A 13876-nucleotide genomic window follows, 5' to 3' on the forward strand; every position below is an offset into this window, starting at 1 on the left:
TAAATGAAGTCAAAGCACAGGATATGTGTGATGCGTGTGGACTGTGAGGGGAGTTTTCTGGGACTTATTAGATACAGAAATACTTCTAAAAATTAATATTTTTTAAAAGGGATTGTTTTCCTTAGTATATTCCTTTTGCAGTTCTATCTGATACTTTGTGTTCAGATCAAAAAGGAAGATAATCTATGGGGTTATTTTGCTCTCTGAATTCAAGCCTATGTTATACAGGATAAATAAATCCTTGACACACATGGTAGATAAAAAGACAAGAAAATCCTGTCATTAACAGGTGTAGTTGGGAGCACACTGTAAACAGTCAGGGAAGCCCAGTCCTGCGCACAGATGTGTTTGTGTTGGTGGTACTTTTAAAACAAAACCACTGGTGCCACTTCAGGACAGTCTTACAGAACTCCATAATCTGATTTTTATGTTTTAGGTTAGATTCTAATTGTAGTAAAATTACCTTTTTTTTCCTTTAAAGTATAATTTTGCAAATAAATAGTTTTTATTTAAAGGAAGTAGTTAATAAAGCAATCCATCATTGAAATTTCAGTTATTTATAGTTTATACTGTCTTTTAATGCAAATAATTAATTTCTTCCATTTGTTTCCCAAAGTTTTCTGTTATTCGCAAAAGCCTCTTCAGAACTTCAAAAAATAAAATTATGATTGTTAAAAAAAAACTTATTGAAATTGCAGGGGAAAATGGCTGCACTGCACAGTGCTTCTGACATTTTACATGCATTTACGTTCACATTTTATTTTGAAAAGTGAGCAGAGAGTCAGAGTGTTTTGATATAAAAGCCTTGTGGCCTCAGTCTGCCCAAGCATTACAATTCTGATTCTGTAGGAGTTTCTTTACAAAAGGATTTTTTCTTTACTAACGTAAGAGAAACAGATCTTGAAAATAAAATACTGAGCAAGGATGCTTCAGCTTCACATTCCTAACTTGCTTCTGTAAATTTTCCAATAATTACTTATATAGCTTCTTAGAAATACGAAGTATATCTTGTTTGGTGTGTAGAGTAATACCAGTTTCTAACTGACTGTATTTTCAGGAATATCAGAGGTGTCCATGAAGTTCAGTTTTCTTGGGGGATAGATCTTTGCAAATGGTTTCAGAAAAGCATCTGTAACTGCTGGGAAAGTCTTGTTCAAAGTTCACTGGCTTAAGCATTGTTTGATCTCTGGACCACAGATATAATTCTGGTGTCACAGAAGAGTTTGGACTGGAGGGGAACTTTAAAGATCATATAGTCCAACCCCTGCCACAGGCAGTATGACATGGGTAAGAGTATTAGAGAGGGTAAGGTGACATGATTTCTCACAATATTAGGAATACGTTAACGCATTTCACAGACTCTTGCATGGCAGAAGATAATCAATGCCTTCAGCTTTATTTATTTTTTTGTTTATAGAAAATGGAATAATCAAATCAGACAAGGTATTTGAAGTAATGCTGGCTACAGACCGTTGCCATTATGCAAAATACAACCCTTACATGGATTCTCCACAGTCTATAGGTAAGAGCATCTTGTAAAAATGATTGAGATTATTTTCATTTGCATAACTGTGGCTGCTTTTGTCATATATGCGCTAAGAATGTGAACATAATTTTTTAAATTTGGAAGCTTGTCTAGTTTTTTAATCAGTTTATTTGCCACCATGTAACTAAGTTTCAGTTTGTTATGGAATGCAATTGACATATTTGGATACATCAAGTAGAGAGATGTTCTTCAGTCAGAATTAATATATGTAAATTTGTGTTTATTTTTGAAACCACAGCAATTTGTGGTGGTGCAGCTGATGTTGAAGTACTTAAAAATCATTTGCATCCGACTGAGGACAGAAACAGTCTCTGTTTTTACAGAAATTATTCCGTTGAGATCAATGCAGAGTTTCTTAAACCTTTTACATGAAATTTTTAAAATATGAAAATAGGCTTTAGATGGGAAAGTCTACTGATAGGATACTTGCTTAGACTGTTGTTTCTCATCTAGATCCCAGTTTTTTCTTTCTAAGACACGAGAATGAATTACATGAATGTACTAATTACTTGATTCTCCCCTGCCTTTAATAGAAGGTGGTGAGATCTGTGAATTTTATTAGGATTTTGTTAGTTGTGTTGGAAAATTCAAAAATATTTTAAGATACATATATACTGAAATCTTGCGTATCTTCACAGAAACAAGTACAGGTGAGCGTTCCTGCGTTCCTCCAGGTTTTCTCCTAGGCATGTGCTGTTTGCAAAATACATGGGGTTATTCTTCAGAAGTTCTCTGGTCGCCACCACATCCAACTCCAATTAACAAAATCAGGTTTTTACATAGGGGCTGAGTGGAAAAGGAATTACATTCTTCTGGGAGACATTGCTCTTCTGAATTTAACATACTTGATCAAGCTTAAGGCCGAATAGTGACAAAATGGAGATTGTAATTAAGATCAAGGATAAAACCTTTTTTTACTTGTCCAGAGTTGACATGGCATAGCTTTCAGCTGAAGTACCTTAACTCACTGTGTTAGGGTGTGTATGTCATGCCCTCAATGAGAGTGACAATTGCATTTTACAGTCAAGGTTATAAAGATTGTAAGGTTCCTGTCTGAGCAACGATCAACATGTTCTTCCATTCTCTTTTTTTATAGGTTTCCAAGCAACAATCAGTGCTCCACATATGGTAAGCTTTAAACCTAGAAGATTAGTATAGGTGATTTTATAGACATCCAAATGTTTTGAAATAAAATATTTATTCTAGCAAATTTAACAAACAGTTGATTGAAGTGACATTCTGTGCCCACCCTAGTGGGAGGGCACAGAAACTATTGATCAAGATTTTTCTTGGAGGTGTATAGTGATAGGATGAGGGGTAGTGGACAAAAAAAACCAAGATGGGAAATTCTGCTTAGTTTTGGAGGTGAAAAAGTACCCATTGAGGGCAGTTAAGCACTGGGAACAGGCTTTCCAGATTGTGGAAATTCTATTCTTTGATATATAAAGAAGCTGACTGAAGAGGGCTCTAAGCAGCCTAATTTAAATTGCCCCTCTATTGAAAGAGGACTGGACCACAGGATTTCCAGAGATCTTTCCAATGTAAATTACTCTGTAATTTATAAAATATAAGAACTCAGGAGCAGATAGCACTGATTTCTGTAGCATGCTACTGCTGTAATAGTGCCTTTAGTTCTTTCCACACAAAAAAATACATTGTACTGAGTGGTGGGGTTTTTGTGAAGTGGTTTGAGACCAGGATGAGTGTTAAAGTGGGGATTTCAGTACATAAATCTAACCCAGGCACAATTTTTTTATGTTTCTTTTTTGAGATGAAAGCTGAATAGAAGCATATGTTTTGGCCTTGCAATGTTTGGAAAGTGTCAAAACATAGTAAAAGTCTGCTTCTCTGGACTAAAAACTATGTAGTTGGCTTAGAATTTACTTAGTTATCAACATAAAAAATCAAGAATCTTGTAGAGAAATGTTAATTATATTATTAAAGGGAAGAGAAAAATGTACTGTGGCTAAGAGGAAAAATAAGTATTAATTATGCTTTCAAAATTTTAATGCCCCTAAGTCATTATTTTTGATTTGTTGTGTGCGTACCACTGGTAGTATATGAAGTGTTAGAGCAAAAAGGAGATGTATCTTTTAAGTAAATGTTCTAACGAGGTGTGTTCTAATTACTTCTGTTTTCTGGGTGTAATGGATTAAGCCATTAGAGCGTAGTAATGGCTATCTCTGAAACATTAAAGAACAAATTGATTTTTCAGTGTGCAGCCTAAGCTTAGTTCGTGTACTGGTCCACCATTTAGGAAAACAAAAGTCATCAAGTGTGTCTGTAGACTACTGCATTTCATACGTGAGTCTGGTTATCTGCCTTTGTAAAAGACAACTTCTTTTTCCCACTCTTCGAATCAGCAAGTGTGCAGATAATACAAGATGTAGTTTTAATAGCCAATTTGCCTTGATGCTCCGGAGCCACCTTCTTCCTAGCTAGCTGTTATCCCAGCTTATTCTGATGTGTATAGCATAATGATAAGCTAAATTCTTTACTGACTACATATTGCCAGAACAGTAGGAGCCACCAGACCTGAGGAGAATTAAATTGATCATAGTGTCTCTCCCAATATATAAATGGAGCCTGTGCTAGAAGCTTGAATGGTCAGATGAGTCTATATACTAGCCAAAAAAAAAGTGCACAGATATAATTTGTTGAAGTCAATGAAATAACAATGATTATACCATGTAGTTAACTCCTCCCCCCATTTTTGTAATAGAAGATGATTCTGAAATTTCTTACACAAATGCTCAGTGCATTTCCCAAAATTTCTGAAGAAATGAACATATATTGAGTAAAATAGACACTTAAAATACCCAGAAATTTTCTGTCTCTGTCTTCTCTTAGCATGCATATGCTCTTGAACTTCTGTCTGATCAGTTACATGAAGGAGCCAAAGCACTTGATGTAGGATCTGGAAGTGGAATCCTTACAGCATGCTTTTCACGAATGGTGAGATATTTAGTTTAATCACTTGACTGTCAGAACAGCTTGAACTGTAGTGTAACTCTGAATTACAGAGCAAAAAAAAAGCATCCTTTGTACAGTGGACTGAAGTATATTATACAGAAAATAATTTGCTCTCCTGGGTGAGATTGGTATGCATTTCTTATGGTAGCTGATACTTGATGTTCAAGTTAAATGGTCTAGTAAACTGTGTGATGGTGAAGAAACTGACTATCAGGGAAGTTTGGTTGGTTTTATTTTGTTTTTTTTTAATTGATTACATTTTAGTCATTGCTTTATACCTTGAAGGAAAGTGTGTTTGTCTTGAACAGCTCAATTTTTATGTTACCATGTGTGGCTACGAATGTTCTTACTGTGGTCAATTATCATGTATTCATGCTATGATGAGAGTTTAGTGAGACCTAAAAGAATCCTTTTTTTAGGATTCCTGTGGAATTATTTCCACAGGAAAATATATTGTATATAGGTAAATTGTATTTGAATTTAATTTCTTTCTTGTTATATTGCATGAGCATCACTATAAGTATCCATTTAAGTTTTTATAAGTTAGATATTAATTTATATTTTATATCTTCTCCAAGTAACTTAATCTCTGTGTTATTCAACCTGTACATAAGGAATTCTCTGTGGTTCTGCCTTATCTCACATCAGGGAAAAAAAAGATGAAAAAATTTGTTTTTGATGACTGTAGCTATAGTATAGCTAGAATGATTCATGTAGAGGAATATAATCAGTTTTTCCTTTTCTGTTCCAGGGCTTTATAATTGCTTTATGACTAGCAAAGACCTTCATTAAACTGCTAACTAGATTTTTTGGTTTGTCTTTCTGAGAAGTTAATTTGAAATGTGCTAATGCATGTGATAAATTCTCATGTAGGTCTCCTTGCTACTTGCTACTTACTGTTTTCAAGCACCAGCCTGTTGAGAATGCAATCACTTCTGCTTTCCTATATTAAGAAACAGCTAAGAATGTTTAGGACTGGGCAATACACTAGCAAAAGTATTTAGGTTTCGAAGTGCTAGCTGCAAAATGGAAAAAATAATTGTAGTTGAAATAAGTTAATCAAACTGCAGTTTAGAGAAAATCTTAAGTGTCACTTATTCCACTTTCTGCCTATTATTTTTAGTCTAACTTTATAGTTAGTAATCAAGTGCTAGTAGCTTGCATGGGAACTCCAATCCTACAAGCATTAAAACTTTTGTCCAAGCTATATGTATTTCTTACTGAAGTTATGAATGTGTAAACAAATAGCCATTGGACATGGGCTAAGTTGTGGTTGTGTGCTTTCCTTTCTCTGAAAACAGCTGCAGAGAAGTCAGAAGTAGCACAGAAAGGAAATCTCTTTCCAGTTTTGCTGAGGTTAATCATACTGTCTTTTTATTGGCGTATGAATGTTGTGTTTCTGTCATGAATCCTCCTTGGTGGTTTGCTGTGGAATGCCTTACGGACATGTGCTTTGTGAAACATTGGATAATACTTTTGTTCTATTTGATAGCATTGCTAACAGTAGCAAAAACTTGAAAGAAGTATATTGTGGGAATTAATGGTAGAGTGTTTGCAATCAAAATCCAGTTGGGGATGTGCTTTTTGGACCATCTGGATGTTGCTTCTCAGTCAGCTTTTGACCTGGACTTAGTAGCTCGTATTTGTGGCACAAGTGCCTGAGTGCACATTGATGTCACAACAGCTTTACTCCTATGATGATAATCTTATTTGTGGTACCTTTGGGAAAGATTTATGTTTACTTAGAGTGATGAAGCATCTTTAAGATTTTTTTTGGGGGGGGGTTTTATGTTAAGCTGCTGTGATAAACTTATCTACGTAGCTTACAAACTTAAGTTTATTTGCTTCTAAAGATTGCTGACAAATTAAATGAATTATAGTTTTCATCCTGTAAGTACTGGAATTATAAAAAGAGTGGGATATATTTTTATTCTTAACAGATCATGGAGATCCCAAAAATTGTGCCATTTTGCTGTTGTCTCAATTGCAGGTACTTCAGAGCTCTAGGGTAATAGAGGTAATTGATGAGGACTCAGAAATAGTGTAATACCCTGTGACATGCAACAGGAGATTCTCTGTATCAGGCTATTCCATGCTCTGACCATTTTGCTAAATTTTAATTTCTGTGATGTTACCCTTTGGAATACACTGGATCTTTTGCCAGTTAATGGTGCAACTGACTGCTAGGCATTCCTCCAAATAGCAACCTGTAGTTGTCATAGTGAAAACTTATGTGTCTTGCTCTATTTCAAAGGCTAGGCCAGTGGTGTTCCACTTGAAAAAGAAAAGCTAACACTGCTCCTTTGAAGTTTTTAACATAGGACTTGCTCATAATAAAACCAAAAAAAAATTCTCCATGATATTCATAACCAGTTACTAATTTTCCATGTCTTAACAACATTACAGTATAAGATACAGAAACAAAACCAATGCATTCAAATGTGTCCAAAGACAGTTACATGACAGCGTGGGCTTCTAGGACGTATTCTGCCATTGTGTTCTTTGAGCTGAATCCTGTTAAAAGGGGTCAGATTTCTGAAGATGTGGGTTCTTCTTGAATATTTTTTTTACACCAAAGACAAAATTCTAGAAGAAGTACCTGCAATGGAAAAGTTTTTGCTAGTAGACCTTCCCCCCCCCCCCCCCAGAATACACAGAAATTGTGTGACCTTTTTTGAGTTATGAGCTCTAAGAAGTTCCGTTCTTGCTTTGGAGAAGAGCTGTAAATCTGAAAATAGATTCATGAATGCAAGCGTTGATGGAAGGTAATTTGTCCCTGACTGTTAAGTCCTGCATTTGTTTCTGAGGGAATAGGACTCCTGAGATAACTTAGAATGGAAGGCATGACTTAGTCCTTAAGTAAATTTGTTCAACATGAAAGGAGATTAGTTCTAGTCTTTGTCTTTGCTTTCTATAGCAGGTAATGAAAACAAACATGATCAAATTTAACTTCTAAAACTTCAGAGAAATCTCCACTAATAGTATAACTCAATTGAATCACATCTCAAAAAGATCACTGTAGCAAGTATTTATAAAACTGTGCCAACAAACATGAATTACTAAGTGCTTCTAGCAGTCAGGATTTGTCATTCCAAGCAGTAGTTTTAATAACATCAAGAATATATGTTTCCACTTTGCTGTTTTTGTTTTTATTTTAGAGATATAAATACTCCTTCTGTAAATAAATCAAAACTAGCAGAAATTGTTCAACTGTGTATTTTTATTCCAGGTTGGTCCCAAAGGACAAGTTGTAGGAATTGATCATATCAAAGAACTAGTAGATGACTCAATAAATAATGTCAAAAAGGATGATCCCACATTGCTGTCTTCAGGAAGAGTGAAACTGATTGGTAAGCATCAGACTGATATACGTACTAATTAAACTGATATTCTTTCTAGCAACTGATTGAAAATGACTGAATTGGATGTGATTAAAAGTTCTAATTTAAGAAGTTAAACCAAAGAAAGAACAGCCAAATAAAATTTTTAAAATCCAAGTCATCTTTAGGCCTTTGAAAAAAAGTATCCTTCACCAATTTTGAGATTATGACTTTTGGTAATCTAAAGAATAAGTAATCATCCTACTAGAAAAGCCTAATAGGGAAATGTTTTTTGGTGAAAATACTTTACATGCTGAAGGTCTGTCATGTTAAATTTGCTATTTAAAATTGGGATTAAATTCACAACTTTTCTTGAATAAATGTCCTGTCATCTAAATTTGAGTGTTTTAACAAAGCCTTCATACTTCTGATGCGGAAAGCTGCACGGAGAGAGTCAAGTGGAAAAAGTATTAGATTGGCAGTATCCATCACTGAAGTTTATTTCACTTTTTTAAAAAATTAGCAGTATTTGTATGTTAGGGAGGTGGTTAATTGTCACCAAACGACTTTAATTCAGTCAGAGTTACTGAGGAAATAATGCCAAAATGATACAAGGACAGTGAATTGTTTTAAATAATGGGTTTTTACTAAAAAGAAAATGAATTTTTGTTCTATTCTTTTAGAAGATGCAAGGCTGGCAGGAGGAAAGTATTCCTTCATTATTCTATTCATCAAATTTAAAAAAGAAGTTGAAGGTCTGGATTTTTTCGAGGCTTCCTACAAGAGCACTTGGAAAAATTATTATGTGATGTTTGGTTCTTACATTAATTATCGTTTTGATTCTTGGTCTTTTTTTTTGTAAATGAGTATGTATAAGTATGGTGTCCTTCACTGAGAATACTTATGCCTTAAAACTTCTTGGAAAAGAAGTTAGACTGTTAGAGCTGAATGGGGGAATAATTTCCATTGTTGCTGTACAAGAGCAGTTTTGACTTACATTTCTGGTTGTACCTGAAACAAACTCTGGTGCTCTTGGAAGTCTAGAATTCTAAGTAAGCCTCATCATCTTTATTATCTTTGACTACGTAGCAGGATGATTAGGAGACTTGTGAATATTTTGTTGTGAGGTACATCTTAGAAAAGTACAAATGGACAAGTAGCACTTTTGTGAATTAGGTGGAGAAGAATGTTTCAATTGCGCTGGATTCCTGGGAGGTCTTTGATGTGGAGCAAGAATCCAGAGAGCTGTTTTGTTCTTGTTGTTGTTTGTTTGTTTGTTTTTTAACAAAACAACAAAACCCAGTCCACCCAAACACCCCCATCCCAAACACACAAACAAAAAAAAACTTGTGAAAACCCAGAATTAATTGATGATGGGAATTGTATGAATTAAGACTATGTGTGTTGGTTGCTGGCTTCTCATGAGTAGGCTTCAGACATTCTCCGTCGCTTTGTCACACCTCAGATAAACCATAACTAGATTTCAAGAGCATCACAATTATTTTGGGGCGTCTCAGCAATAAAACTGCACTGAGAACTTGGAAATAGGTATACTTAGACTAACAGGTCTATGTTAGTTTGTTGGTGAGTTTGTGTTTGTGGTTTTTTTCTGTTTTGTTGTTGTTGTTGTTGTTTGTTTGTTTTTGGGAGGGGTTTGTTTGTTTGTTTTTCTTTTTTATACTTGTTATTTGTTTTGTTTCCTATTAATATCAGGAGGAAGCCTTTGAGGTGAATCTCTCAAGTAGTTCTACTTACCACACTTTAGCTCACGAGAGTACTCCTGGAGAGCACAAACTTTGATTCCTCTTGGATGAAACTAGACAAGATTATGTGCTCCAAGAAGCAACCAAATATGTGTGATATGTTACTGGATATTAAGCCAATAAAACTAGATCTAGACCAAAATGATCATCCTGAAATGCGTGTGTTGCACGGACACCATGTTCTCAGCAAAAACTTTCGCTGTACAGATCTGCTTCTATTGTACTGCACTCTTTGCTGATGCAGACATAGCCAGAGGGAATGAGGGTATTCTAGCCACAGTAAAGTTGTTTTCTTCTGTTTCTGTGCTCCTGCTGCAACTCTGTATGAAGCAAGTCTGCATAGAGACACTGAAGGCTTGAGTACTGTGATCAGCAAATCAGTTCTGGGTTCATAAACAAGCTACAAAACCCTCATGTCACGAAGTCCTGACACTGCTTCCCCCCTCATCACCCCCTGCCATCCACCACCGTGATTACTTCATTAGCAGGCTGCATGTAACTGGAGATATGAGTAGGATAGGTGGTGTTATTCAGGATGACACCACAAGCTGAAACTTGGGGCTGCTCTTTCGCCTTGGACATTGAATAATTATTTTTATCACATTGAATGCTGACTTAACTATTTTTTACACCTTCTGGATATGTAAAAGTGACTTCCCATTGTGGATGGATATATCTCTGCTGCAGCCATGACAATTTTTGCAGATGTTAAAAGGGAAGGCCATGCTGTACTTGATGCATATAAAGGAACAGAATTTTTTTTTCTTTAGTGTGTGTGTACTGATTCTGAAGATGTTAGCTATGGTTTGGACTATTGATTCTAAGAGCAAAGTGTTTAGATATTTTGGGTCCATTTTACTGCTGTCAGTGAAGTGATAATATGTACTGAAGTCACATTCAGACTTCTCCAGACAGTGCACAAGGTGCATTTATGTCTCGGAATATGTGTGTTCTTCTTCAGAAGACAACTTGGTAGCTTTCACAGCTGTTTCTTCGATTTGGCAGTGTCTTCTTTTGCCAGCAGTACTGGAGATCGCTGCCTCTGATGCCTCCTGCTGCATCTTGGGGATTGAGGGTCTGTATAACTAACATCATTCATAGCAGTATCTCTATGTATAAGTTAAAGAAGTCTTTGTCCATTGTCTTCTCTGGTGGACCGGTAGCTTGATACTGTAACACATCATTACTTCTTTAGAGGAGGCAGACAGCATTACTAAGATGTATAAGTATCAATTATATACTTGACTGCATTGAAGTGGTTGTTCCAGTAGAACCCACTTTGGCAGTCAGAGAGATTAAGCCCTGGAAATGCTGGAACTTTCCTGACTGGCAATATCTGTTGCCAGCTGACTTAATAGAAATGATGGTTGATAGGGACGAATTCTTTGGAAGCATTGGTAGCTCTTGCTTGGCAGCTTCTGCTTGTGGCCCTTGGTTGGAGCTTGTGCTGGTCAGAATTGATGATATGAGGAAATATGTCACTGAGCTTTAAGAGGCTTCTCAGCTACTGAGGAAATGTGCTCTGTTCCTATAGTCCTTAGGCTTTGGGTGTAGAAGGTCCTGGCAGGGCTGTCTTTTAGGACCTCATAAGGAAGATGAGAAACTCCTCAATTTTAATTGTTACAAGGAGCTGTCCAGATCTTCCTATATACTCTTGAATACCAAAGGGTGTTATTGCTATCCACATGGCCCTCCCTATCACTGAGGTCAAATGAAACCTGCTGTGGCAACCATATATTTTTTTCTGCCTTGTGAGTTGTTGGCAGGCAAAAAGTTGGCAAATTTTAAGCCCCTAACTGGGGCTTAGAACTTCTTTTGACTCTTTCAGCCTTTTAATTAACTGTAATGTTAGTGATTGCACAGAAGTCAAAGCTCAGCCTGAAGATGGGAAACCCCAAACAACTGTACTTGTGCTGAGCAGAGGACTGTGCTCACTAATGTCCTGCTTTTTTTTTCTAGACTGATTACGGGGACTTCTGCAATCACAGAGTATGAGTTCAGATGGTTCAGCCTTTTTACTAGTTTGGTTCCTAAATAACTCCAGAGAGACTCTGCCTAACTGGCTCTGAATTTCTCATTGGTTTTCTGTAAATACTGGATACTGTATTCACATCATCTTCTTTCAAAACTTAACTCAGGGTCCAGTTTAGTTTGCCACGTTTCAGTGGCTTAAGAAGCTCAAGCTTTACTCTTTCCTTCTGTGTAACTGGGATGGTGTGAAACATCTGTGGTAGGGTGCTTCTCCATGAGTTCTCCAGCCTTGATAACCCTCTGAATACCTTAATTACTCCTAGCATCTTCCAAGCAGCCACCTGGAACTTTAGCCATGGGTCTGATGTGGCTATCTGTGTTAGTTCAGTGATTGTCTGCAGGAAGAATAGCGAGGCCCATCTGCTGGCAAAGGTGGGTGCACGAAGATTAGCGTGGTACTGCAATAATGTATGAATGTAGGTGTGGACTTTCATGCCAGCCAGGCATAGTTGTAGGCATATAGTCCATGGGAACACTTCCTTTTTCTTTTCCTCACCTTTGGAGTCTTCTAATATGTGCTTCTGACATTTAGTGCTTCAGACTTATGATGTGCGTTATATTTAGGAATGGCACATGTGGAGACAAGGCAAAGCAAATGTATGTTCTGAGAGGGTAAATGAAGGGGGAAAACTCACTTGCATTGGAATTGATAGGGCACATAAATACTTTAGGATCTTTTCTAGGTGGACCACGTGTCTCCAAGGACTTTCATGATAAATCATTCTAATTTCAGGTGCTTCAGTAGTATTTAATATCTTCTGTAAGCATGTGTATGCACATATGAGGATGTTTTGTTGCATCTGTTTTACAGATGTGTTAATTTTTTTAAACTGACTTCATTATATTACTACTGCACAGCAAACTTTAGTTGAAATCTGAGCATAGCTTTTTATCTACCTATAGATTCAATAAATTAGCTGTTTTCTCCACTCTTTTTGAAAATGTTTTAAAAAAATGTTTTCTTGTAGTGGGAGATGGACGCATGGGATATGCAGAAGAAGCTCCCTATGATGCAATTCATGTAGGAGCTGCAGCACCAGTTGTGCCCCAAGCAGTAAGCCTTTATGTCTTATGTGTGTGTTTCCATAATCTCTTAGCTGTAAAGAATGCTTTGCATGCATCTGTATGTAAAATACTTGGCAACTTGCACTGCTGGGAGTATCAGTGGGCAGTGTGGTATTACTGTATGGTGTGGGGTTTTTGTCTTTTACAACTGGGCTTTCTTTTGGTTCGATAAAAATATACATTCTAATAACTTTGCTCTAAATAAACATACTTTAAAATTACATATGTGCAACCCTCCATTACAATAGCAAACTGGAGCATTTTATTTTGTAAGATAATTGAATTTTATCAAACACTGAGTTACAAAATCTAAGTATTTGTTTCCTGTGTTGTAAGGCATTGAGCTTGTTGAGGAAGTAAATGCTCAGCTGGAAATACAAACAGTGCCATGTGTTTGTAGCTTTCAGAGTGGATACAGGACAGTTCTTATGCTGAAGAGTAGCTAGGGCCTTTAGAGTGTGCATACATTAAGTCCATTCTGGCAGATAAGATTTTATTTCTCTTCCTTTCATGAAACAAATGGTAATATATAGCATGATTTTGATATATTAGATGCCAGTTAAGGCTTTTTGAAATCTTAATGATGAATAGTGAAGGACTGGAAGTTTGAGGTGCTATAGAGAGATTGGATGTTTCCAAACAAGGACCAGTGGTGGATTTTTTGTTGGGCTTTTTTAATTATTGGTTTTGGGGGTGTTTTTTTTGTTTGTTTGGGGTTTTTTTTTTGGTTGGTTTTTGGGGGTTTTTTGGGTTGGTTGGTTGGTTAGTGTTTTTGCACGTGCACGTGTGTGTGTGTTGTTTTTTGTTGTTGGAGTTTTTTGTTGTTTTGGTTTGGGGTTTTTTTGTGTGTGGATGTGTAGGGGTGTGTTCTCAGCAAAGTGTTAACATGACAATTAAAAAAGTAAGTGAAAGCTTATTAGTTCTTAATTATAACTTTAGTTATCAATGGGGATTAAGGTTTTTTGCATCTGAGAAGTATAGAATTTTCCTTAAGACTACTGTGATTAGCCTCCTTCTTTAATTATGAAAACAAACAAAAAAAAAATCCAGGCATTCCTGACACACTCTGTGTACTTGTCACTTATCTTACTCATATTCATGTATTTTAGACTAGTTTCAAAATTTCATTCACAGACCGAAAGAGGAGCTGTTGGATGTAGTGAGTGTGTTGTAGACAG

General features: G+C 36.2%; 1 protein-coding gene across 7 annotated transcripts in view; it reads left to right on the forward strand.

Annotated features, from left to right (window-relative positions):
• PCMT1 (protein-L-isoaspartate (D-aspartate) O-methyltransferase) overlaps positions 1-13876 on the forward strand; it is a 37343-nt gene that overhangs the window by 12105 nt on the left and 11362 nt on the right. For 4 of the 7 annotated variants that reach the window (XM_064649105.1, XM_064649104.1, XM_064649108.1 and 1 more), the window contains exons 2-6: positions 1418-1522; positions 2643-2674; positions 4397-4501; positions 7749-7869; positions 12602-12687. In XM_064649105.1, coding sequence (XP_064505175.1) covers positions 1418-1522; positions 2643-2674; positions 4397-4501; positions 7749-7869; positions 12602-12687 — 449 coding nt within the window. Of the gene's footprint in view, positions 1-1268; positions 1288-1417; positions 1523-2642; positions 2675-4396; positions 4502-7748; positions 7870-12601; positions 12688-13876 lie in introns of those variants that run through there. The other 3 variants (XM_064649106.1, XM_064649107.1, XM_064649109.1) reach the window with 2 other exon arrangements.

Source organism: Pseudopipra pipra, chromosome 3, assembly GCF_036250125.1.
Source record: "Pseudopipra pipra isolate bDixPip1 chromosome 3, bDixPip1.hap1, whole genome shotgun sequence".
In the NCBI taxonomy this organism is placed as follows: Eukaryota; Metazoa; Chordata; class Aves; order Passeriformes; family Pipridae; genus Pseudopipra; species Pseudopipra pipra.